This window comes from Hylobates moloch, unplaced genomic scaffold, assembly GCF_009828535.3.
Source record: "Hylobates moloch isolate HMO894 unplaced genomic scaffold, HMol_V3 SCAFFOLD_16, whole genome shotgun sequence".
NCBI classification, from domain to species: Eukaryota; Metazoa; Chordata; class Mammalia; order Primates; family Hylobatidae; genus Hylobates; species Hylobates moloch.
The window spans coordinates 50,176,819-50,202,992 of record NW_026652291.1 but is presented as its reverse complement, the minus strand read 5'-3'; the positions used below and the strand labels follow the sequence as shown (position 1 = coordinate 50,202,992).

Below are 26,174 nucleotides of genomic sequence, written 5' to 3'. Positions count from 1 at the left end.
TTACCTAGTCTAGTAGTCATGGTTCTGTGAACAAGCTTTCAAAGTGCGAAGTATGCTAGAGCAAAGCAGGAGTAAAGCTGTCAGGTTGGCTGGAATGGGCCTCAGCACTTTGCTTGTATTGATAGAGGTTAGGTTTTCCAATAACTGATGACAGTGTAGCAGAGATGGCTAGGGATAAAGAGTGGCACAGTTTAGCGACTTGGTGATGAGATGTGGGGATCAGAAAGGAGGAATCCAAGTGACTCAAGCTTCTGGCTTAATGGACTAGGTATACTTGAGGCTATCATTAACTAGTAGTGTTGATTTTGAGATTCTTTTTTGATATCCAGGTGAGGATGTCTACCAGGCTGTAGGATATGAAGTTGGGGAGAGTGTGTCACTGGAAATGTTTGAGTTAAAACTACAAGAGATCACTTAGTTATATAGCTTAAGAAGAGTACTGGTCTAGAAACAGAAAGAACTCTGAAGAACACTGATGTTTAGGGGCTGGGGAAGAAGAGAGCTGGGAAGGCAAAGTCAAAGAAACTGAAGAGTTGGTAGTTGGAGGGAATTTGGCAATAAAAAGGCCATTTGACCTTCAGCTCTAGAAGCCAGGAAATTAAGAGAAAAAAGGCCATTGAGTTTATTGTGTTTTAAAGAGAAAATACCAAGAAAACGGGTGTGTTTTTACCCAGCCCTTAGATGAGATGCTTCAGTATGGACTGTCTGCTTGGCATTTTGTTGGGCAGTTCCGCCTTACCCGTTAGTAGCCCAGCACCCCAGTTCACATCCAGAATCCCACTCTTACATTAGATCTAACACATGACCTCTAAAGTCCCTTCCAATTTCAACCTAACATTAAAAACAGATTCTGGGCCCAGTTTGAGAAATTGTGATTCAGCGGGCCTAGGGATCTTAATTTCTTCTAAGGGCCTTTCTGAGAATCTAAGGAACATCGATGTGTAGGTGCTGTAAACCTGCATTTTATTTTATTGCAAGAGAGCAGGACTTTATTATAGCGATACTTTAAAATACAATTGTGATGAAGAGGTTGGCAACCATGGAAACCTAGCTGGAGCTTTACCCCACCCATGCCTGTCTTTGTGTGGGGGTGACTTGGGGGTGGGAAAGTGCCACCATCTGTTGTAATCTGTTGGAGATTTAAAGTTTTTGCTTTATGGATTTTTGCAGCAGATGCCCTTTGCTCCCTGCATTATATCCTCTCAGGCCATCACTGGTTTCAAACAAAACTTAGATTTTTGTAGTTTGTCTACGTCTTGCCAACAGTTTTCTGTTTTCTGCCTCAGGGCTCTCAAACCCAGCAAATGATGGGGAAAGGCTAACCTCAGGCAGCCTTCAACCAGTGAGGGATTGGAGCTGGTGCCTAAATGCCCTGCTTCTTTCAGGGGTCTCACAGAATCACCCCACTTTCCAGCAGTCACCCTGTGTGTCCTTACTGGCTATTTTCCTTCCCTCACATCTGTTCCCTGGGATCATCTCCTATTTTAATCTCGCTAAAATCTTGTACACAAAGTGTTAGTTGAGCTGACTTTAAAGCTTGAATGCAAATAAAAGCCTTCTGTAATTACATTACTTTCTTTTTAATGTCCCTGTCTATCAATAATAGCACCTAAAATAATATATGGGGGAAGAAGTCAAAGAGAACATATTGTGCAATGCAAAATGGCGCACATATTGCTAAAGTTTAAATTAAATTTATTCATAGATACTGTGTAATGAGATCATTATGTGAAAATTTATTGGGTTTTTCAACACTTCCATTTATTTCATTTAGGAATGGGGTTGAACGGATATGAAAACCCAGAAAATAGTTGGCACAGAGAGACAGCACTAGGTGTGCCTCTTTTATTCATTTATGTGTCATCTGTTCTTGAATTCTGGGTAGCTCTATTTGTAAGACTATACAGTATAATGATAGAAAGCTATTAAAAATGTCACAGTGCAGAAAGGGGGAAGATCTCTACAGATGATTAGGCTATACATTGCCAAAGATCAGAAAGACCCTGATAAGATCTGTCTCAAAGGTTTTGTTTGGTTGGTTGGGTTTTTTTGTCGTTGTTGTTTTTGGAGACAGGGTCTTGCTGTATTGCCCAGGCTAGAGTATAGTGGTGTGATCATAGCTTGCTGTAACCTTAGACTCCGGGGCTCAAGCGATCCTTCTGCCTCAGCCATCCCAGTAGCTGAGACGACAGGCATGTGCCATCACACCTGGCTAATTAAAAAAAAATTTTTTTTAGAGATGAGGTCTTGCCGTGTTGCCCAGGCTTTCCTAGTTGAAGCATACATCTTGGATGTATGCCTCAGTGTATTCATCCTCATTTGCTCCACATTTACTGAGTGCCTGCCATATGGCAGCCTCTATGGTAACTGTTTTCAGATACCAGTTTTAATCACCAGGAATAAACTTGGTCCCAAACTCCTGGCCTCAAAGGGTCCTCCCACCTATGCCTCCCAAAGCACTGGGATTATAGGTGTGAGCCACCATGCCTGGCTCCTATTTCAGGGGTATCTTTTAAAAAACACTTTGTATGCTTTAAATGCAAAATTTCTCTTTATCTGGCTAGAAGATATCAATATCCATAATTCTTTTATCTGAGACTAGAATGTAGGATTTAAAAGTTGAAGGTGAAAGGTAAACTTGTTCCAGACAATCACTTTCATTCTTGGTGATTAAAACTGATAACCTGAAATCAGTTACCACAGAGGCTGCCATATGGCAGGTACCCAGTAAATGTGGAGCAAAGGAGGATGAATGTACTGAGCTGTCTGAGATGTATGTGTTCAGCTGCTGTCCCAGTGAGCAAGAGTAGGTGAAACTTCACGTGCTTAGACCTGTAGGTGCTGTTGCCTCACTCCCACCAAACTGGGACTGCAGATCTTTAGTTTCTAGGTTTATTTTGCAGGAGTCCAGGCATCCCTAGAAAACATTCTTTCCTCAATCCAGGGTGTTTTGTGTAGCAGTGGGCTGTTTTATATAAATTGTACATTGACAAGTTCATTAGGTTATCTAGTATTTCAGCCCCTCAGTTAATGTTTCAACTGAGACCGAGAGAGGAAGTGACTTGCCCAAGGTAAAATCACCCTGTCTAGATAATCAGTGATATGGCAGGGACTGGAACACTAGTCTCTGCATGTAATCATCTTTTTGTCTCATTTCTGAAATAGCTGCCATCTCTACCCCTGGCCAAGGACCAAAACAAGGCACCATCTTTCTGAACTAGTTTAAAATGGTTTTAAAATTAATAAGGACTGCAGGGTCTATATTTAAGATGGTTACAGGAAATTTGACAGTTAAATGTTTCTACATATAGATTATTTAGAAAATCAAGACTAATAGATGGGCAAAGTACACAAGGAAACAAGTGAAAAATTGTAAACATCTAAATATTCAGTATTCAGTGGTATGGGAATAGTTTAGGAAGCAATAATTTTCTTTTTTTTTTTTTGAGACAAAGTCTCGCTCTGTTTTCCAGGTTGGAGGGCAGTGGTGCGTGCGATCTTGGCTGCAGCCTCCACCCCCAGGTTAAAGCAATTTTTGTGTCTCAGCCTCTGGAGTAGCTGGGATTACAGGCATGCCCCATTACGCCCGGCTGATTTTTGTACTTTTAGTGGAGACAGGGTTTTACCATGTTGGCCAGGCTGGTCTTCAACTCCTGTCTCCAGGTGATATGCCTGCCTTGTCCTACCAAAGTGCTGGGATTACAGACGTGAGCCACCATGCCCGGCCAGGAAGCAATAATTTTGACGGGCTGTTTGCAACTAATAAAATGCTAATTGTGATGATCTAGAAAGAGTGTTTAAAAATCTAATAGGGATCATGGAGGAGTTCTTTTTATACTTTCCTTTCTTCTGTACTATGCCTAATACTTAGTTGTTTTCAGGAAGTTCAGATTTTTTTTAATTTAAAAGGTTAAAGTTTACTAAATGTTAACTGATGTCAGTTTCTAAAGTTCTTCAGTCAAAACCAATTTATTTTCTGTTAAAAAAAAAATGTACTACACACCATATAAACTGGTAGCTTTTTGTTATTCTTGATATGTGCAGTAAAAACTATCATGAGAGAGTTGGTAAAGATTTAGTGAACTGGTAGAACATGTTTTTCATAGTTGCTAGAACCAGCTGAGCTTAAATTTAAAAACATTTTTTCTAAAAACAAAATTGGTTTCTGAATCAAATGTGTATTTCTTTCCTATAGGGGCTTTGTTATGCACCTAAAGCCATATTGGAAGCTCCAGAAGAAAGAGCAACCCCCAGAAGTCAGCAGGGAAACGCAGAGAACTCCTATGAACCACCAAAAGGCTGTAAATGCTGAAACATGCAAAGCTAGCCACATAACACCAAGTGTCTCTCCTTCAGCCTCTCTCGGTAAAGCATCATCTCGAAAGCCATTTGGGATCCTTTCTCCAAATGTTCTGTGCAGTATGAGTGGGAAGAGTCCTGTAGAGAGCAGCTTGAATGTTAAAACCAAGAAGAATGCACCATCTGCAACAATCCACCAGGGTGAAGAAGAAGGACCACTTGATATCTGGGCTGTTGTGAAACCTGGAAATACCAAGGAAAAAATTGCATTCTTTGCATCCCACCAGTGTAGTAACAGGATAGGATCTATGAAAATAAAAAGTTCCTGGGATATTGATGGGAGAGCTACTAAGAGAAGGAAAAAATCAGGGGATCTTAAAAAAGCCAAGGTACAGGTAGAAAGGATGAGGGAAGTTAACAGCAGGTGCTACCAACCTGAGCCTTTTGCATGTGGCATTGAGCACTGTTCTGTGCACTATGTGAGTGACAGTGGGGATGGAGTCTATGCTGGGAGGCCTCTGTCAGTTATACAGATGGTTGCCTTCTTGGAGCAAAGAGCCAGTGCTCTGCTAGCTAGCTGTTCAAAAAACTGCACAAACTCACCTGCAATTGTGAGGTTTTCCGGCCAATCCAGAGGTGTGCCTGCAGCGTCTGAGTCCTATTCTGCCCCAGGAGCTTGTGAAGAACCCACAGAAAGGGGAAATCTTGAGGTTGGTGAACCACAGAGCGAACCAGTCCGTGTCCTCGACATGGTAGCCAAGTTGGAGTCTGAGTGCCTGAAGCGGCAGGGCCAGCGTGAGCCTGGGAGCCTCTCAAGGAATAACAGCTTCCGTCGAAATGTAGGCAGAGTATTGCTTGCAAATAGCTCTCAGGCTGATGAAGGCAAAACCAAGAAAGGCGTCTTGGAGGCACCCGACACTCAGGTGAATCCTGTGGGGTCTGTATCTGTGGATTGTGGCCCTTCAAGAGCTGATCCCTGTTCTCCTAAGGAGGACCAGGCCTGGGACGGTGCTTCTCAGGACTGCCCCCCATTGCCAGCAGGAGTGAGTTTCCACGTAGACAGTGCAGAGTTAGAGCCGGGTTCGCAAACTGCCGTGAAAAACAGCAACGGATATGATGTGGAAATGACAGATGAACTCGTTGGGTTACCTTTTTCCTCTCATACCTATTCCCAAGCCTCTGAATTGCCCACAGATGCTGTTGATTGTATGAGCAGAGAGCTTGTGTCGCTTACTAGCCAAAATCCTGATCAAAGAAGAAAAGAATCTTTGTGCATTAGTATCACTGTGTCCAAGGTAGAGAAAGACCAGCTTTCCAGTTTAAACTCCTGTGAAGACCCACTTCCAGGGATGTTGTTTTTTTTGCCACCTGGTCGGCACTTGTCAGACTGTTCCCAGTTGAATGAAAGCACAACAAAAGAGTCTTCAGAGGCCAGCCAGCTTGAAGATGCTGCTGGGGGTGACAGTGCATCTGAGGAAAAAAGTGGGTCCGCTGAGCCATTTGTACCGCCAGCCTCTCCTGTGGAAAGTACATTACCAGTGCTTGAGGCATCCAGTTGGAAGAAGCAGGTGTCGCATGACTTCTTGGAGACCAGGTTTAAAATCCAGCAGCTTTTGGAGCCTCAGCAGTACATGGCTTTTCTGCCCCACCACATTATGGTAAAAATCTTCAGGTTACTTCCCACCAAGAGTTTAGTGGCCCTTAAATGTACCTGCTGCTATTTCAAGTTTATCATTGAGTACTACAATATCAGGCCAGCAGATTCTCGCTGGGTTCGAGATCCACGCTATAGAGAGGATCCTTGCAAACAGTGCAAGAAAAAGTATGTGAAAGGGGATGTGTCCCTGTGCCGATGGCACCCCAAGCCCTATTGCCAGGCATTGCCCTATGGGCCAGGGTATTGGATGTGCTGCCACCGGTCTCAGAAAGGATTCCCTGGCTGTAAGCTGGGGCTTCATGACAATCACTGGGTTCCTGCCTGCCACAGCTTTAATCGGGCAATCCATAAGAAAGCAAAAGGGACTGAAGCTGAAGAGGAATACTAAAGTCCATGTGAGAGGCAACAAAAGGACCGGTTTTTAAAACTGCAAAACACCTAGATACACCGTTCAAATGAGCGTAGCCCCCTGAGTCATCACTCTAGAAGAATCTGTACATTATCAGGACCACATTGCTCAGGCATTTTCTAAACTCTAAATTTATGAGCCGTACAAAAAAATTGGTCTTGTTGTTTATAGTGGCATCTCACATTTGAACCCAGGTGGTATCCCACAGTTGGATTCAGTTGGCTGTGAATAACTCTGCCTGTTTTCCTAAATCAAACCCATCCTCAAAGGATGAAGACTCACCACCATCCAGGACATTCAGAAGAGTTCATTGCAGATGCTGCAGGTAGTCCTCAAAAATGGGTTCCAGAAATGTTTTGAGCACTGGCACCATATTTGAGATAAGCGAATAGTGTCCTGTGAAAAAAATAGCAGGACTTTTAGATGAAAAGTATTCTTAAAAAGAAAAGTCAGGCACCCCACCTTAGACCTCATATGCTTGATCTTGTGAGATTGATGTTTGTGGCTGGAGATGGATTTCATGCCCTGTGGTGTTTACAGTGTATATAATGGTTGTGTTTTCATAGGGCTATGAAAGTGCACATTAAACCTGAGCGCCTTTACCTTTAGATGAGTGCTTTGGCCCCTCTGTAAATAGCACGATTAAAATCCAGTTGTATATAATGGACAGCTAACAGAACAACATAATCACCACAATGCAGCTAGGATAGTGTTGCGGCTATAATTTTGTGGGTTTTTTTAAATTGTCTAGTCTTAAATTTGTACATCTTGTATAAAATATGAATGTTTCCCAAATAAACTATGAATGTTTCCTGTATAATATATGAATGTTTCTGAGAAGAAACTCTAAATAGTTGAAAGGCTAACCTGCTCAAAGGATACCAAATAATGGTTTAACTGGACAACCTGAAAATTAGCATAGAAAACAATCCTTTGTTATATTTTAGTGATCCACAAGATTGAGAGAATATTATATGGTTAGATAATAACATTCTTGTCTACTTTATCCTGTCTGGTTACAAAATTTTTTAAAACTTAAATAAAAACATGCATCTTAAATGGAACCCAAGTTTTGCAAAGATTTTTTCTCCTGTTTTTATACAATGTTGAAGAAGGTTCTTGTGAATTGAATCATAAGAATTTTTAAAAATTGTTTTGAATTGTTGGAGATAGTGTTTTTTTCTGCCACGGAAGAGGCCATCTTCACTTAACATTGAAGTTTAAACTTTTGCAACCTGTCAGTTCTTCCGTTTGTTGTCTTTTCACAACCACTGTATTTCCTGTTCGGGTGATGTATTATCTAGGAGATTGTTACAGCTTATCTAGGCGTCATCATTTGGGAGTCCCTAAGGATCTATTCAGGCCTGTAGCTGCATAGCGCTTGGTGGGGTTGGGAGGTGTTGGACCCCAGAAAGCTGCTGTGCGTGGAAGATCTGAAAACTAGGCTGGCGTGAAATCGAGTACCCACCAAAAAGCCTTGCGACCAGTGTCGGCTGCAGGCTGTGGAGAAGGATGGTACGTGCTCCAGGGGAGGCGCTGTGCTGGGCTGATGTGCTTGGTGACATGGTAGGCTGCAGCCTCCAGGCTCATCAGATTTGTCTGTGACACAGGATCAAGAGGAGGCTGAGAATAGCTTTTCCTTCAAGAGTGTTTTTCCTCGTGACTCACCCAGGTGAGGCATGTTGGAAAATGCTTCTAAATCCTAGCTGTCCCCTTGGCTGAGGTTTCCAGTGTTTGTCCTACTCCCCTTGTATTTGCTCTAAACTACTAAAAGTAGTGCCTTCTTAATTGGTTTTTTATGATTCATAATTTAGGATTAAAGGAGATCAACATAAAGGACCTAGAGTACAGCTTGCCTGTAAATGTCAGCTATGGCTGACATTGACTATGGCTCTACATTGGCCCAGCGTGGACACTGGATAAACAACTCTCTTGGTTGGTTTTCACAAATCAGCCACTCTTGATCTGGTTTTCATGTGGGACACAAAGCTGTAACTGCATGAGGGGTTAAAGTGACCAAGAGCAGAGGCCACAGTAAGTATGTCCCAGCCCCAATTGGCATGCAGTACTTGGGTCCCTCAGAAACCGCCGATTATCTGTTTTGAACTATGTGGCAGGACCTGGTTCCCGGGGCTGTCTGCATGAAAGGTGGAGGATTAGCAGGTGGCATCAGAGGACACCCCCTCCCAGGGCTTCATTTCTAGGCAAGTGTAGCTTTCCCCTTAGGTGAAAGATGCTGTTCTTCAGGGCCCCCTAGTGTCAAGCTGGTGAAAACAGCCTGCTTTTAAAATGTCTCCAGCAGTGTGCCGCACTACCTGCTTTCCTGCATTGCTGTAGGATCACAGAATTCAAGAAAGGAAATGACAGTGTGTCAGTGTGGGCACCAGCACCCTAGCCTCTCCCCACTGCATCCCTGCCCCCACCAAAAAAGGGAAAACCTCCCCCCTCAGCTTTTCTTCAGGGACTCAGTGCACCTGGCTTAGTTTTTTTCTCTCCTATCTCCTACTTCAAGCCCTCCCTTGATGATCTGAAGCAAAAACCAGAACCAGGGAAACTAGAGGAGGAGTCGGGGAGCTGCTGCTCCTATCCCTGGAGTGGTTCACCTCTCCCCTGCTCAGTGGTTGGTCCAGACCCAAGGAAGGAGTGAATTGAAAGCTAAGGAAGGGCTCAGGTAAGAGTAACACTTGCTTTTTTAGGTTCTCTCAAATGGCTCCAGGTTAAAACAGCCATATGAGAGGACTGTTCAAACCCTAAGCACATTGGTGGCTCTGTGCTTAGGAGATACCTCTTTTGGAACCCAACCCTATGCCCCTGCTTGGCTGGGTGCCTTTCAGCGCCCTCTGCACATCTGCCACCACATGCCCCTCTGTCTGTCACCGTCTCTTTGGCCCTCCCCATCTGTAGGTTCTGCATCGCAGATTCAACCAGCCTCAGATTTAAAATACTCAGAAAAAGACATTGTGTCTGTACTGAACATATACACTTTTTTTCTTGTCATTATTCCCTAAACAATACAAGCATAACAACTGTTTACATTCGGTATTATAAGCAATCTAGAGGTGATTTAAAGTAGATGGGAGGCTATGCATTGGTTATATGCAAATACTAAGTCATTTTCTATCAGGGACTTGAGCATCTGCAGATACCGAGGGACCACTGTGGAGCTTGTCCACCCACTGCACTCAACTCAGAGGGCGTCGCCCACAGTGCCTCACACAACACACTCTGTAAAATGTGTACATTCCTCTCGAGTGACCATTTCAATGTGAGGGGTGCTTCCAGGACCTGACTGCTCTGGGCCATACCATAATTTTCTGTTTAGTATGAGAAACCTGACAGGGAGGTAAAGGGGTCTTGGAGGACCTTGACCTCTGGCCATAGCTGGTCTCATGGGAGCATCCTTGGTGGAAACTCCCACTGCAGCTATGTGGGGTTTGCTCGGTACCTCTCATTGTGCATCTGGTATAACCTCGGCTCTGTTAGCACCAGTAGCTCCCCTAGCAGCAGGCTCTGAGCCGGTGGTTATGTTATGACCTAGAGGTTGCCTTCCTGGGCTTTGTCCAATCACCGCTTCTAACTTGGACTTGTCAGTACCTTCGTGCCAACCTTTTTGGACCAGCTTGGGACACTGTTTTTATGTGAGTGTTCCCAGGTATTTTCCATAGCTCCATTCCTTCTTCACTCAGCAGACTGGCTGTTTGTCCTCCTTTATCTACAGCTTGATTCAAAAACATGAAATTAGCCTGCACTGCGAGCCCTTCTTTTCTGTACACCACCGACTAAACCAATGAGAGCTGATGTTATCCAGCTGTATGTAGGGTATGCCTCGTTTAAAGGCATTCTCTACTGTGCAGTGTCTGGCACTTGGGGAATCTGATTGTTTCTGGGGTTTGTTTGTTTTGGGATGGAGTCTTGCTCTGTTGCCCAGACTGGAGTGCGGTGGTGCGATCTCAGCTCACTGCAACCTCAGCCTCCCAGGTCCAAGCGATTCTTCTGCCTTAGCCTCCTGAGTAGCTGGGACTACAGGCATGCGCCACCATGTGGGCCCAGCTGTTTTTTTTTTTTTTTTTTTTTTTTTTTTGTATTTTTAGTAGAGATGGTGTTTCACCATATTGGCCAGGCTGGTCTTGAACTCCTGACCTTGTGACCTGCCCACCTCAGCCTCCCAAAGTGCTGGGATTACAGGCGTGAGCCACCGTGCCTGGCTGTTTCTGGTTTTTTGAGATGGGGTCTCTCACTCAGGCTGGAGTGCAGTGGCATGATCTCGACTCATTGCAGCTTCAACCTCTTGGGCTCAAGTGATCCTCCTGCCTCAGTCTTCCCAGTAGCTGCAACTACAGCTGCATGTCACTATGCCTGGCTAAGTTTTGTATTTTTTTTGTGGAGACAGTTTTGCCATGTTGCCCAGGCTGGGAATCTGATTGCTTTTATCCCCGTTTTTCCTCAAAAAAGCTAGTGTTGCAATCTTTGTGAGTTGGTCAAGGTACCTGTGTGGGAGATGTGCAGTCTTAACTGACATACATGTCATTTCCTGCCTGTCATTTGTGGCCATAGCTGATGTTCGCACAACCTCATGAGAAGAGCAAACATTGGTGGTTATAAACCCTTGGGTAACATCCAGTGCATTTATACCAAACTGATGTGAGGAAAAGCACAGTAAGGTAGCATCACCATTCCAGGTGGTTGGTTTGACCTTACAGTTTTAGGGGAGCAGAGCCAGTGTCTGGGAAGAACTAAAATGGAAGCAGAGATGGCAGTCCCTTATGTGGCAGCAGCCCATGTAAGAGGTGATGTTCCTCTATCTGCAAAGCAGAACAAAACCTTTTACCCTTTCTCCCAGAGGCCCCCTCAGCCAAGCGTCCTTCAGTGAGCAGAGAACAGGCCTCAGAACAAACTCCTTTTGGGACCCCCCTCTCATTCTTTTTGAATTAAGGTGGACTTTTCCTTTACATACTGGTACTGAAGTCTCAGATCTGTTTATTAAGAAGTATGAAGGGCTGGGCATGGTGGCTCATGCCTGTAATCCAAACACTTTAGGAGGCCAAGGTGGAAAAATCATTAAGCTCAGGAGTTTGAGACCAGGCTGGGTAGGAAAGTGAGGCCCTGTCGTTGTACAAAAAATAAACTAGCAAGGCGTAGTGGCACACACGTGTAGCCCCTGTTACTCAGGAGGCTGATGCAGGAGGACAGCTTGAGCCTAGGAAGTCAGCTGCAGTGAGCCATGATCGCATCACTGCACTGCAACTTGGGTGACCCTGTCTCAAAAAATATGAAGATGTTGATAAAGTTCTTGAAAAACTAAAAATCAATTAGTTAAATAAAAAATCAGTTAGTTGCCAAACATGAGTAAAATGGAAAGCAAGGTTGTATTTAATTGTATCTCTTCCCTCTCCATTGTGAGGCTGGATAATCTATTTGCATAACTTGAGTGTCTGCAGTCTGGTTCAAGGGTAGGGTTGGAGCCAGGCCTGGCCCACCCAGCCTTCCCTATTCTGGGACCAAACTGTTGGCCTTCACTCTGCCCTTCCTCACCAATCCTCCCCTATACAGACAACCCAGCATGATTCTGCTGCAGGGTGTGTGGCCTGTCTTGAGCAATTCCCTTTCTATACCAGCCCTTATTTTCTCTTCTAAGCAGAGATGACTTGGCTGCCCCAGTGCCTAAGCTGGGACCTCTCATGTGAACTTTTCCTTTTCCATGGCCAGTGGTCTTGGCTTTAGGCCCCTCAGATTTCTAAGTCTGTGCTCCATGCAGGGTCTTGAAAGGAAACTGCTGCACACTTGAGTAAATTCAAGGATTTATTATAAGGGTGTAGATGTAGGGACAAGCCCTCCCCAGTATTTGCAGGGCCCATGGCAAGAACACAGAGAGCCCTCCTGCAGCACATCCCCTCCAGCATCCTCCCACCCTCTGTACTGAGCCACGCTTCGGCCACTTCTCAGGATGAAGGGATCTGTCTGGAGGACAAAGCTGGGGAAGGGCTGGAGGTCCTGAGGTTCTGGGAACCTAGGTAATGGTTTATAAGGGGAACAAAGATTCTGGAACCGTGCCTGCCCCCTTGATCCTTCAAACTCCTTGCCTGTGAAGAGGCGCAGGGCAGGAAGGCCAAAGGATGGGCCCTACTAATGTGCAGGAGCTGGTGCAGAGGCCCCAGCTGCCTGGTTGGGGGTCGTAGTGGGCAGGGTAGTGGCTGCACATTATAATCAACTGTGGAGCTTTTTAAATTCTCAATGCTCAGGGCACACCCTAGACCTATTAAATCAACCATTGGGGGCAGGAGCTCCCGGGTGATTCCAGTTGCAGGTGGGGTTGAGAACTACTGATACGTGTAATAGAACCACAGGGTGAGTGTGGTTGGGATGATGGTTCCCAGGTCTGGTGGAAGGAGGAGGGTGGTTGCTGGGATGGGAAGGAGGGAGGAAGGAACACAGACTTGGCAGTGAAGGAGCCAGGGAATGAACACCTTGAGCCTCTAAGGGCCTGGAGACTGCTGATGCAGCACTCCCAGCATAGTCTCTCTGGCAGTGAGCAGGATGAAGGGGAGGGAGTGGACCTAGGGGGCACATGTGAACCAGAAACAGCCTTCTGTGGGACATCTCAAGCAGGGAGAGAGTCACTGTTTTATGTCAGAACAAGCCTCCCCCCCAGCTCTTCTTCAGCTCCCCCAAGGCCAGTGCAAAATTTTCTTCCTTCTCCGTGCCTGTGGAAGAAGGAAACCCATTTCCTAAAACTTGATGATCCCTAGGAGGCCCTAAATTTTTAGCACACCTGGGAAGCTGTTCACCAGGCTCTAGATAAAATTCGTTCTGTCCAACAGTTCCAGACCACTGCAATAAAGCAAGTCATTAATTTTCTGGTGCATATACAAGTTATGTTTATGTGATACTGTACTAAGTGTGCAATAGCATTATGTCTAAAAAACAATGTACATACTTTAAGGAATGCTTTATTGCTTAAAACATGCTAACAATCAGCTGTGAGTCAATCTTTGCTGGTGTATGGTTTGCCTCAATATTGATAGCTGACGACTGATCAGAGTTGGTGGCTGCAGAAGGTTGGGTGGCTATGGCAATTTCTTAAAATAAGACAACAATGAAGTTTGCTGTATTGGTTGACTCTTCCTTTCATGAAAGATTTCTCTGTAGCATGTGATGCTATTTGATAGCATTTTACCCCCATTATAACTTACTTCAAAATCTCAAACCTCTTTGCTGCCATTTCAACGATGTTCGTACCATCTTTATCAGGAGTAGATTTTATTTCAGTTTCTGCCAGTAATCTCAGCACTTTGGGAGGCCAAGGTGGGAGGGCTGCTTGAGCCCAGGGGTTCAAGACCAGGCTGGGCAACATAGGGAGACCTTGTCTCTACAAAAAAAAAAAAATGGGCCGGGCGCGGTGGCTCACGCTTGTAATCCCAGCACTTTGGGAGGCCGAGGCGGGCGGATCACGAGGTCAGGAGATCGAGACCACGGTGAAACCCCGTCTCTACTAAAGATACAAAAAATTAGCCGGGCGTGGTGGCGGGCGCCTGTAGTCCCAGCTACTCGGAGAGGCTGAGGCGGGAGAATGGCGTGCAGGTCGTATCCAGCCTGGGTGACAGAACAAGATCTCTCAAAAAAAAAAAAAAAAAAAAAATGGTGGGTAGTATATCCCACTACTTCAGTGGGGAGGTAGGATCATTGGGCCAGGATTGAGGGGAGCCATGATCATGTATTGTCCCGCCTGGATGAGGGAAAAAAAAAAATTGTTTTTTTTTTTTTTTTTTTTTCTGTCTCCCAGGCTGGAGTGCAGTGGTGCGATCTCAGCTCACTGCAACCTCCACCTCTTGGGTTCAAGAGATTCTCTTGCCTCAGTCTCCCAAGCAGCTGGGACTATAGCTGTGCACCACCACGCCTGGCTAATTTTTGTATTTTTAGTAGAGACAGGGTTTCATCATGTTGGCCAGGCTGGTCTTGAACTCCTGACCTCAGGAGATGTGCCCGCCTTGGCCTCCCAAAGTGCTGGAATTACAGGCATGAGCCACCGTGCCCAGCCAAAACATTTTCTTTTGCTCATCTGTAAGAAGCAACTCCTTATCCATTCAAGTTTTATTATGAGATTGGAGCATTTCAGTCACATCTTCAGGCTCCACTTTTAGTTCTCTTGCTATTTTTCACCACATTTGTAGCTACTTCTTCCATGGGTCTTGAACCCCTCAAAGTCATCCATGAGGATTGGAATCAACTTATAAACCCTGGGACTTTTTTGTGTTTTTCACTCTATTTTTATTTTTTCTATTTTACACAAGATGTTTATTTTAAACAACGAGAGGCTAGACTTGAAGGTGAAAGTAGAAAGGATTCTAAGCCAAACTCCTGTTAATGTTGATATTTTGGCCGGGCACAGTGGCTCACATCTGTAATCTCAGCACTTTGGGAGGCCTAGGTGGGTGGATCACCTGAGGTCAGGAGTTTGAGACTAGCCTGACCAACATGGTGAAACTCGAGGTGAGGCAGAGATTGTTGAACCCGGTGAGTTGCAGTGAGTGAGTCATGCCTATCCAGCCTGGGTGATAGTGTGAGTAAAAGAAAAAAAAAGTTGATATTTTTACTCTTTCCATGAATCACAAATGTTTTTAATGGCATCTAGAATGGCGAATCCATCCCAGTTTTCAGTTGACTTTGCCCAAATCCATCAGAGGAGTCACTATCCATAGCAGCTGTGGCCTTACAAAATGTATTTCTTAAATAAGACTTGAAAGGATAAAATTACTCCTTGAGCTATTGGCTGCAGAATGGACGTTGTGTTATCGTGCATGAAAACATTAATCTCCTTGTATATCTCCATCAGAGCTCTTGGATGACCAGGTACAATGTCAATGGGTAGTAATAATTTGAAAGGAAGCTGGTTTTCTGAGCAGTAGGTCTCAATAGTGGGCTTAAAACAATCTGTAAACCATGCTGTAAACAGATGTGTTGCTATGCAGGCTTTGTTCTATTTACAGAGCACAGGAAGAGTAAATTTAGCATAATTCTTAACAGGCCTAGGAGTTTTGGAATGGTAAATGAACACTGGCTTCAACTGAAAGTCACCAGCTGTATTAGCCCCTAATGAGAGAGTCAGCCTGTCCTTCCCAAGCTTGGAAGCCAGGCACTGGCTTCTCTCTAGTTGTGAAAATCCTAGATGGCATCTTCTTCCAGTAGGATGCTGTTTCATCTCTATTGGAAATCTGTTGTTTAGTGTAACCATCTTCATCAATTACCTTAGCTAGATCTTCTGGATAACTTGCTGCTTTCTCTTACACTTTTATGTTACAGAGACAGCTTCTTACACCTCATGAGCTAACCTCTGCTACCTTTCGACTTTCCTTCTGCAGCTTCCTCACTTCTCTCAACCGTCAGAGAATTAGAGATAGGGCCTTGTTCTGGGTAAGGCTTTGACTTAAGGTAATGTGGCTGGTTTCATCTATCTAGCCCACTAAAGCTTTCTGCGTATCAGCAATAAGGCTGTTTTGCTTTTTAAATCATTTGTGTGTTCACTGGAGTAGCATTTGTAATTACTTTCAAGAACTTTTCCTTTGCATTCACAACTTGGCTGTTTGGCACGAGAGATCCAGCTTTCGGCCTGTCTTGGCTTTTGACATGCCTTCCTTACTAAGCTTAATCATTTCTGGCTTCTGATTTAAAGTGAGAGACATGGGACTCTTTCATTTGAACACTTAGAAGCCTCTGTAGGGCTATTAATTGGCCCAATTTCAATATTGTTGTGTCTCAGGGAATAAGGAGGCCTGAAGAGAGGGAAATGAGGGAACAGGAGGTCGGTGAAGTAGTCAGAATACACATATTTATTAAGTTTGCTCTCTTATACAGTTTGTGGGCCTCCAAAACAATTACAATAGTAACATCAAAGATCACTGATCACCATAACAGATATAATGAAGAGATTTGAAATATTGTGAGAATTATCAAAATGTCAGACATGATGAAGTGGGCACATACTGTTGGAAAAATGGCGCTGATGACTTGCTCAACGCAGGATTATCACACACCTTCAATTTGTAAAAAACCCACTGAGAGGTGTGGCAAAGCAAAGCGCAATAAAACAAGGTATGCTTGTATTAAGGAAAAAAAGAATGTAAAATGTCTCAAAGGAGTAGCAGAACTCCCTTAAGCCAGTACCAGTGGCTCCTGAACCAGAAAACAGTTATTTCCTCCTGTGGATACTAGACTTAGTCCTCTTTATTTTGAATGCAACTGTGAAACTGCTGATCACAGAAGATACTCTCTGCTCCTATCATTCTTTCATCAGCCTTGGGTTGAGAGGTGTTTCTATTCCATCTACCATCAAACCACTTGGCACTTTCATTCCCAAATTGAGAGCAACATACTTACACTCCAGAAATGTTGTCTTGACAGGTTTTTTTTTTTTTTAAATTAGGGAAATAAGCTGCTGGAAAGGGTAGGAAAGTTCTTTCCTCAAAATCCAGGTGTCTTCTGAAGCCATACAGTAAATGCTAAAATGCCACACCCAAAGGGAGGGTGAGGTCAGGAACAATCTGATATGGATCTGGAGGTATCAATGCCACAGGACCCTTTTCTTTTTTTTTTTTTTTTTTGAGATGGAGTTTCGCTCTTGTTGCCCAGGCTGGAGTGTAATGGCACAATCTCGGCTCACTGCAACCTCTGCCTTCTGGTTTCAAGCGATTCTCCCGCCTCAGACTCCTGAGTAGTTGGGATTACAGGCACACACCACCACACCTGGCTAATTTTTTTTTTTTATTTTTTATTTCTAGTAGACATGGGGTTTCATCATGTTGGCCAGGCTGGTCTCGAACTCCTGAGCTCAGGTGATCCACCCACCTTGGCCTCCCAAAGTGCTGGGATTATAGGCATGAGCCACCAAACCTGGCCTTTTCTTTTTTTGAGATAATCGGCTCTTTCGTCTGGGCTGGAGTGCAGTGGCATGATCTTGGCTCACTGCAACCTCAGCCTCGCGTGTTTACATGATCTTCCCACCTCAGCTTCCCAAGTAGCTGGGATTACAGGTGCCTACCACCACACCCGACTAATTTCTGTATTTTTAGTAGAGATGTGGTTTCACCATGTTGGTCAGGCTGGTCTCGAACTCCTGACTTCAGGTGATCCACCCACCTTCGTTTCCCAAAGTGCTGGGATCACAGCTGTGAGCCACCACGCCCAGCCCACAAGACTCTTTAATGCAAGCTTGTTCAACCGGTGGCCCATGAGCTGCATGCGGCCCAGGATGGCTTTGAATGTAGCCCAACACAAATGTGTAAACTTCTTAGAACATCATGAGATTTTTTGCAATTTTTTTTAATAGCTCAGCAGCTATTGTTAATGTATTTTATGTGTGGCCCAAGACAATTCTTCCAATGCGGCCCACAGAAGCCAAAAGATTGGACACTCCTGCTTAATGCCTCTGAGTTTTTTTTTACTCAACTGGCTCTAGCCCATTTTCAACACTTAACTAGTATCATCAAATACCTTCTGCCAATTTTCTCACTTTTGTTTTTTTTGAGACAGAGTTTCGCTCTTGTTGCCCAGGCTGGAGTGCAATGGTGTGATCTTGATCTCGGCTCACTGCAACCTCTGCCTCCTGGGTTCAAGCGATTCTCCTGCCTCAGCCTCCCGAGTAGCTGAGATAACAGGCATGTGCCACCACACCTGGCTAATTTTGTATTTTAGTAGAGACCGGGTTTCTCCATGTTGGTCAGGCTGGTCTGGAACTCCCGACCTCATGTGATCCGCCTGTCTTGGCCTCCCAAAGTGCTGGGATTACAGACGTGAGCCACCACCCCCAGCTAATTTTCTCTTTTTAAAGGGCAGCATTCATTCAAAGGCTCCTTTAGATCCCTCCCACCACCAGAGTATCTCTCACTCCTCCCTACAAAAGGCACAACAAAAGTCATTGATGTAACTCTTGTTAGTTTACTATCCTCTTTCTTGGAGGAAAGATTATCCCACTGGTGGTTTCTGGTTTTTGTTGTTGTTGTTTTGAGATGGAGTCTTTCTCTGTCGCCCAGGCTGGCATGCAGTGGTGCGATCTTGGATCACTGTGACCTTCGCCTCCTAGTTTCATGTGATTCTCCTGCCTCAGCCTCTTGAGTAGCTGGGATTACAGGTATGCACTACCACACCTGGCTAATTTTTTTTGTATTTTTAGTAGAGATGGGGTTTTGCCATGTTAGCCAGGTTGGTTTTGAACTCCTGACCTCAGGTGATCCGCCTGTCTCTGCTTCCCGAAGTGCTGGGATTACAGGTGTGAACCACTGCGCCCAACTTTTTTTTTTTTTGAGACAAGGTCTCACTCTGTCACCCAGGCTGGAGTACAGTGGTGCAATCACAGCTCACTGTAGCCTCAACATCCTAGGCTCTTGTGATCCTCCCAGCTCAACCTCCTGAGTAGCTGGGACCACAGATGCACACCACCATGCCTGGCTAATTTTTAAATTTTTGTAGAAATGGGGTCTCATCGGCTGGGTGCAGTGGCTCACGCCTGTAATCTCAGCACTTTGGGTGGCCGAGGCGGGCAGATCACGAGGTCAGGAGATCGAGACCATCCTGGCTAACATGGTGAAACCCCATCTCTACTAAAAAAAAAAAAAAAAAAAAATTAGCCAGGCATGGTGGTGGACACCTGTAGTCCCAGCTACTCGGGGAGGCTGAGGCAGAATGGTGTGAACCTGGGAGGCGGAGCTTGCAGTGAGCTGAGATCACGCCACTGCACTCCAGCCTGGGCGACAGTGAGACTCTGTCTCAAAAAAAAAAAAAAAAAAAAAAAAAAATGGGGTCTCACTATGTTGCGCAGGTTGGCCTTGAACTCCTGAGCTCAAACAATCCTCCTGCCTTTGGCCTCCTAAAGTGCTGGGATTACAGGCATGAACCACTGTGCCCAGCCCTAAAAAAAATTCACTTCAACTATCTAAGCAGATTGTCAACTCTTTCCAGTGTATTTTCTTACGAGGTCGGCTGGTGGTGGTTTTTCCTCATTGAGTTTCAAGGCTGAGGTGCAGATGGCTTGCCCAAGAGTCCAGTTTCAAGTTTTCTGGTACATTTTATTGATGCAACTTTTAAATAATCTCCTCACTACCAATGACAAAGTTATCCTTAATTCCTCCCAATCTGTTTCAGTCTGTTTCCTGCATCAATCATGATGTAACTCAGGATGGAGAAATCTCCCTTTAAACACCAGATGGGAGCATGCTTTAAACTGCTGCCTGGAAAGACTGAAGGACATTGCCACCAAAGCACACACCCTGTTTGAGAACCCTTCCGTTTCCTTGCCTATTTCCTCCTGTTGCCTGCCAGCCTTCTGCTCCAGATAAAGGGGCAGTATGACCATGGCAATAGCTCCTGGAGGTATCCTGGCTGGCCTGGCTCTTCCACAGTAGTCACTCTTGGTAGCTTTCCACCACCTGCAGGTGGTCCTTCTCTACAATAATCTAATCTGAAGGGTACTGCCGACTACCTACCTGGGAGAAATTAGTTATAAAAAATAAGGGGTATTGGGTCGGCGAGGGATTCTCCAAAGCTACTCAGGCATGTGAATGGTTCCCTCTAACATTTCCCTTTTCCTCTTGTCCTGAAGAAAGTCTTGGCAGGTTCCACGTGGGCATCCTAGAGGCCCTCTGCCCCAGGGGTCTGTTGCACAAAACTAGGTCATTGTAGGCCACATGCATCAAATGATGGCTACCAAAGAAAAACACGTCTTTAGGGAAAGTATGCAACCAGCTTCTCAGCTTGAGAAAGATCATTGTTAATACCACCATGATCCATAATTTTAAAAAATATATTAACATTTTTTCTTACCTGGCAAAAAAATTCTACAAACTTCTTCTATAATTTGTATAAAGTACCCCAGGGTTCAGTCTCATTCTTGCTACCCTCAATGTAGCAGTGCAAATGAACAGTTTGAAAAAGACATACATACACATTAGCGAAGTACTGTTAAAAGATTTATTGCAGTAATACAATAAAAGTTTAGAAAACATTTGTATGACTCAAACTGGTTTGGAAGTTGCAGAGCAATGAGGAATTCCTGCAACATGATACTGTGAGGAGATTCTCAGACACTAGTCCTCTAACAGCATGCCACTGAATGCTCTTCTCCAAATTAAGTGAGTCCTTAACATGAGTCCCGTCCACTCTACCCAATGGTCATATACTGTTTTTCCCCCTTACAGATGTGCAAAACTTTTCTTAGTTATATTCCATAACCAAAAAATGTCTTTAACAGACCATTTTAAGCAGCCTGTTTGGTGCCTGTGGGTTTTTATTAGTATTACCTTGTTTCAATAAATCATTTTAAAATGGAAAACATGACCAAGTTCTATGGCTTTTTGTTTAAACAAAATACCAGCTTCCACTTTTTAAAAAGCTGTTTACATAAGGTTCTGGCACCTACATGAAAGATTTTAATGAGCAGCAAAAAGAGTAGAAAAAACAGTGGTTGAAATGTATACTTAAGAGTATTTACAGGGTGGATCCAGTGCAAAATAATGAAACCCAAAATATTTCAGCAGTGTAAGCCAGTATGTTGGTGTTTCAAAACCACAAAAGGGTTCGATCATTTAACCCTACGTAAAGTGCCTCTAGTTGATATTAACAACAAAATATATCCTATCCCTAAAGTTCCCACATCTTTGTAAATTTTGTGGAAGTACTCTAGATGAGTTTGTGATCTCTGGATTCTGTTCTATTTAGCTTCATCTCACATTCATGGTTTCATAAGAGGCTTAAGAAAACCATGACTATTGCGCATCTCTCAGTTGAAGTCAATCTCCACCAGCAAGCTCCAAATCCCACTCTTACAACTCGTGAGACTAAGCTCTTACTTCTGAGGGTTTTAAGTAGCTAGACAACTCTTACAAGATCGTAAGTTTATTTGGTATCTGTTCAAGCCTACCATCTTCACTCTCTACGAACTCCAGAACTGGATGGGAAAATGGAAACCCAGCAATCAATCATGAAGCTGAGCACTTAAAACAGAGATCCCAGCAGTGTAGAAGAACCCACAAGGGGCCGGGCGCGGTGGCTCACGCCTGTAATCCTAGCACTTTAGGAGGCCAAGGCAAGCGGATCACCTGAAGTCAGGAGTTTAAGACCAGCCTGGCCAACATGGTGAAAACCCTGTCTTTACTAAAATACAAAAATTAGCTGGGCATGATGGCGGGTGCCTATAATCCCAGCTACTCGGGAGGTTGAGCCGGGAGAATCGCTTGAACCCAGGAGATGGTGGTTGCAGTGAGCCGAGATGGTGCCACTGCACTCCAGCCTGGGCAGCTGAGCAAGACTCTGGCTCCAAAAAAAAAAAAAAAAAAAAAAAAGACTACCCACAACGAGAAAAGCCTACTTCCTCCTTTCATGGAAAATTCATAGAGCCAAGGAATTTGTGACTACCGGATAGAAATAAACTCTCCCTTCTGTAACTCTACCCAAAACTATACCAAACACCAAATATACCATTAGCAAAAGCTATATAGCACCCTGGACTTGGAGGCAAAGTATCAACTATAATTATCATTATGAGAAAAGAAGCTGGGGCATGGCAAACCTCTGAATGATTTATCAGAGGTGCTATCATGCCAATCACATAAGATATGGTAATAATGCCTGTTAGGACTCTCATAGGATTTCTTCTGGTAGTTGTTACATAGGATTTTTACAATTATTAAAAATAAACTACTTACATATTTGTACATAATGCCTCCTTATAGTTTTCTTGTAAGATTGTCACTAAAAGAATGACAAGACACATGAGCTGAAAATGATCTCCTGGTGAGGGAATTTTTTTTTTTTTTTGAGACGGAGTTTCGCTCTTGTTGCCCAGGCTGGAGTGCAATGGCACAATCTCGGTTCACTGCAACCTCTGCCTCCTGGTTCAAGCGATTCTCCTGCCGCAGCCTCCCGAGTAGCTGAGATTACGGGCATGCGCCACCACGCCCGGTAATTTTTTGTATTTTTAGTAGAAACAGGGTTTCACCATGTTAGCCAGGCTGCTCTTGAACTCCTGACCTCAAGTGATCCGCCCGCCTCGGCCTCCCAAAGTGCTGGGATTACAGGCATGAGCCACTGAGTCCGGCTGGGAAATTATTTATGTTGTGCTTTCCCCAGAACAGAGCAGAGCAGCGTCAGCTGTAAGGATCTGTGCTGCATTTCTGAGCAAAGCTGTGTCCTCAGAGCAACAAAGAGTTCGGGGAAACAAGCAGGATGGCTTCCCCTGAAAACACCTGCCACCTACTCAATCCCATAGAAAGAAAGTGGATACCACAAGAATGACCAGAGGCCACTTAACTAAGTGGCTTTTCCCCTGTGCCCAGACAGGCATTGAGCTTACATAAGGGAATGACCTTCATGACTTATTTTCACCCAGAAAAGAAGTTCAATTTCAAAATGCTCATAGTGTGGATGGCAGGAATTCAATCAACTAGGTAAGAATAAGCTTAATTCCCCTCAGAATACAAGAAAATAGTTAAAAACTCTCGACATTATTGCAGCCAGGATTTCTTCCATTTATGGATGTGGGTCCTAAAGAAAAAGACTTTCACTTTCTTTGGTGTGTGGGGGAAAGAAAAACAGGAATGTCTGACAAACTACGACAGAGCAGCATGAATAAAATACGTGTAACTCACCCCTCCCAAACAAAATCAAAGGACCAAATTAGAAAGAAATTTCAAATTGCCTGCTGGTTCTCATACAAAAAACAATGGCAGAAAAACTCTTATTAAAGAGCTTTTATCTTTCATGTCCTAATCATCAAGAATCACCTCTTGTGATTCAACCAACCTCTAAAACTTAAGTGTCAGGAACAGTCTCAGCACCGCAAGGACCGGCACGCTGACCCATGTCTGTGGGCCCAGTGGCCCGGGCCCAGAGGGAACCCAAATCAACTGCTTCCTTGGCAGAACTGGCCACACGCACAGGTCCTCCTTCCACCAACACTGGTCTGGGTAGAAAGACCTTCGACCCCTGTTCTATTATCATAAGCATGTTGGTCACCATCGTAGGCCACTTGACAAATAGAAATGTTTGTCTCCCTGCTTTAAAAAAAAAAAAACACTTTAACCTCTTTGTTCCAGGCACTATCTTAACTTAAACAGAAAATGTTTACTAGAGTGTAGTGGGAAAAGAACTTTCTTGATGCAGATTTGGCATGTTTTGGTCCATGCTCGTTAACGGTGTCCAGTGTAAGCTTTAAACCAGGAGGTCACCGAGGCTGCTGCAGAGGAGATCATCCCACCTGCACTGCTGCTCGCGATGGGTGGGGACGCCTGGGTGCTCTGACTCTGGGAGACTTCCACGGACTGGGAAGGGATATCACAAAACCGGGGACTAGGCAAGTTCTCCCAGTCTGTGCCCAGGTCGGTTTCTTCATCGCTGACACGCTCATCTCCGCTCTCATCTGATTCTCCAGCAACTCCGGGATCCACAAATTCCATGGACTCCTCAAGGTCTGCTCGTACTTCAAAGGGCCCTGACCTGTGTGCAGACAGTGAGGGTCTCTTTAGGATAACCACCATTCTCAACACCAGAAAATATGCCATCTTCCTGAAGGCCCTCACCTGAGGGGATGAGGGATGCCGCACACCCCATTCATTCCCCAAGTCTGTGCAGCACTCCGTGTTGACATATGATTGCGTTTTCCTTTACCCAAATAATCTCCACCCAAGTTAGAAATAAAATCATGATACCACACTTTCCCACAAGTCTGCCTACTTAATTGGTGATGATATTCACTGAGATGGCCCGTGCTGGTCCTAAGTCTGACTTCCTGTTGTAAAGAACTGCAGTGTCTATGAAGTAAATACACAGCACTCCAATGAGACAATTCTAACAAAAAGCCACTTCATGTATACTCTGGATATTATTATTTAGTGTAACAAGTAATAAATGGTATACAAAGAAAACTCCGTGGGTTCCTGTAACATGTTTAAAAATATCACCACAATTTTCTAGGACACATTTCTAGCACAGAATGAGGCACAACTGTTTAGAATATATTCAGAGGCAATGTTGTATATTTCTGCACTGTATTTCAGGAGAAAACAATTTTTTATTTCCCAAAGGTCCCTAATAACACCCTCACTGCCAAGTCCAATAACCCTTTCTTAGGCTTCATCCTCTTTGCTGGCACCTCAGCACAGGGAACCGAGTCAGCAAACCTCAGAAGCCTTTCTGCATTTCTTTTTTTTTTTTAAATTTAGACAGTCTCATTCTGTTGCCCAGGCTGGAGTGCAGTGGCACGATCTTGGCTCCTGCAACCTCCACCTCCCAGGTGCAAGCGATTCTCCTGCCTCAACCTCCTGAGTAGCTGGGGTTACAGGCACCTGCCACCATGGCCGGCTAATTTTTGTATTTTTAGTAGAGACAGGGTTTCACCATGTTGGCCAGGCTGGTCTTGAACTTTTGAGCTCAAGTGATCCACCCACCTCCGCCTCTCAAAATGCTGGGATTACAGTCGTGAGCCACCACGCCCGGCTGCCTTTCTGCTTCTTTTCCCCTCCCTTTCAAATGCCCCTCAGCTCCTGCTCCAGGGCAGCCAGGCTGCATGTCTTCCCTGTAGGCAGCCACCCCCACCCACTGCCTTCCAGGGAACTGCCCTGCAAACAGCTACAGGGTGGGACCAAGGTGCCGCTCTCTCCCTGCTGCTGCCCCCAAGATAAGCACACGATGCCTTGGTTCATTTAAGGGTTTCACTGATAATGACTTTGGGGAAAATAAGAGAGGTCAAAATAAATAGCAGGCAGAAATGAGAGCCTAGAATTGTACAGCCTGCCATTTCAGCCTATGGTCCCAAATTCTCCACAGCCTTCACAATGATGAACGGCTAGCCCTGGCCTCCAACGCACCTCACCAGGTCTGCACCTTTGACTCACTTTTTACAGAAGCAAGCAGCCCTCATTCCTCCCAGACACCTGTGCTTCCCAGCTGGATAAGGCAATAATAATAGCTAACATTTATGCTCCAGGTACTGTTTTTAGGGCTTTATTAAATTGGAAGATATGCCATGGGGTTTCCCACTTGGTCTCCAGTGAGCAATTTACATTTTCAAAGAGCCCCTCAGGCCGTGCGCGGTGGTTCACACCTGTAATCCCAGCACTTTGGGAGGCTGAGGCAGGCAGATCACGAGGTCAGGAGATTGAGACCATTGGCTAACATGGTGAAACCCTGTCTCTAGTAAAAATACAAAAAATTAGCCGGGCGTGGTTGCGGGCGCCTGTAGTCCCGGCTACTCGGGAGGCTGAGGCAGGAGAACGGTGTGAACCCCAGAGGCGGAGCTTGCAGTGAGCCAAGATCGCGCCAGTGCACTCTAGCCTGGGCGACAGAGCGAGACTCTGTCTGAAAAAAAACAAAAAAACAAAGAGCCCCTCAGACTAGGGGTGCTCCCAAGTTTACTAGGCCCCACCCTGCCCAGAAGTCAGTATTTTGCAAGGGTGAAAGGAGTAGGACTTCCTACTGCCCCTTGAATTTCTCTGCCAGCAAACTATTGGTGACAGCACAGGTTTTAGCTCTAAGCACCCTTTTCTGTATCCTCAAGTTTCTCCTTGCACTTCATTTCTTTTCTCCCCTTTTTCTTTCCTTGGCAAACAGTTCTACTCTAGAGCCATCTTCTCAGATTCCTCTCCTAGCGCCACTCCCAAATATCCTCTGGTTACTAAACCCTCAGGCTTATCTCAGCTATCTGAAGGAAAGGATTCCCTATTTAATAAATGGTGCTGGGAAAACTGGCTAGCCATATGTAGAAAGCTGCAACTGGATCCCTTCCTTACACCTTATACAAAAATTAATTCAAGATGGATTAAAGACTTA

At 44.7% G+C, this 26,174-nt stretch overlaps 2 protein-coding genes across 7 annotated transcripts in view; one reads left to right on the top strand and one right to left on the bottom strand.

The window, feature by feature from the left end:
- FBXO34 (F-box protein 34) overlaps positions 1-7,429 on the top strand; it is a 90,892-nt gene extending 83,463 nt beyond the window's left edge. For all 6 annotated transcript variants that reach the window (XM_058429264.1, XM_058429262.1, XM_058429263.1 and 3 more), the window contains one exon: positions 4,196-7,429. In XM_058429264.1, the coding sequence (XP_058285247.1) occupies positions 4,206-6,344 (2,139 nt within the window). In that variant the 5' untranslated portion in view covers positions 4,196-4,205 and the 3' untranslated portion in view covers positions 6,345-7,429. The remainder of the gene's footprint in view (positions 1-4,195) is intronic.
- A 12,878-nt stretch (positions 7,430-20,307) lies between these two features.
- ATG14 (autophagy related 14) overlaps positions 20,308-26,174 on the bottom strand; it is a 48,718-nt gene continuing 42,851 nt past the window's right edge. Inside the window, exon 10 of the mRNA XM_032179801.2 lies at positions 20,308-23,843. Within this exon, the coding sequence (XP_032035692.1) occupies positions 23,537-23,843 (307 nt within the window). The 3' untranslated portion in view covers positions 20,308-23,536. The remainder of the gene's footprint in view (positions 23,844-26,174) is intronic.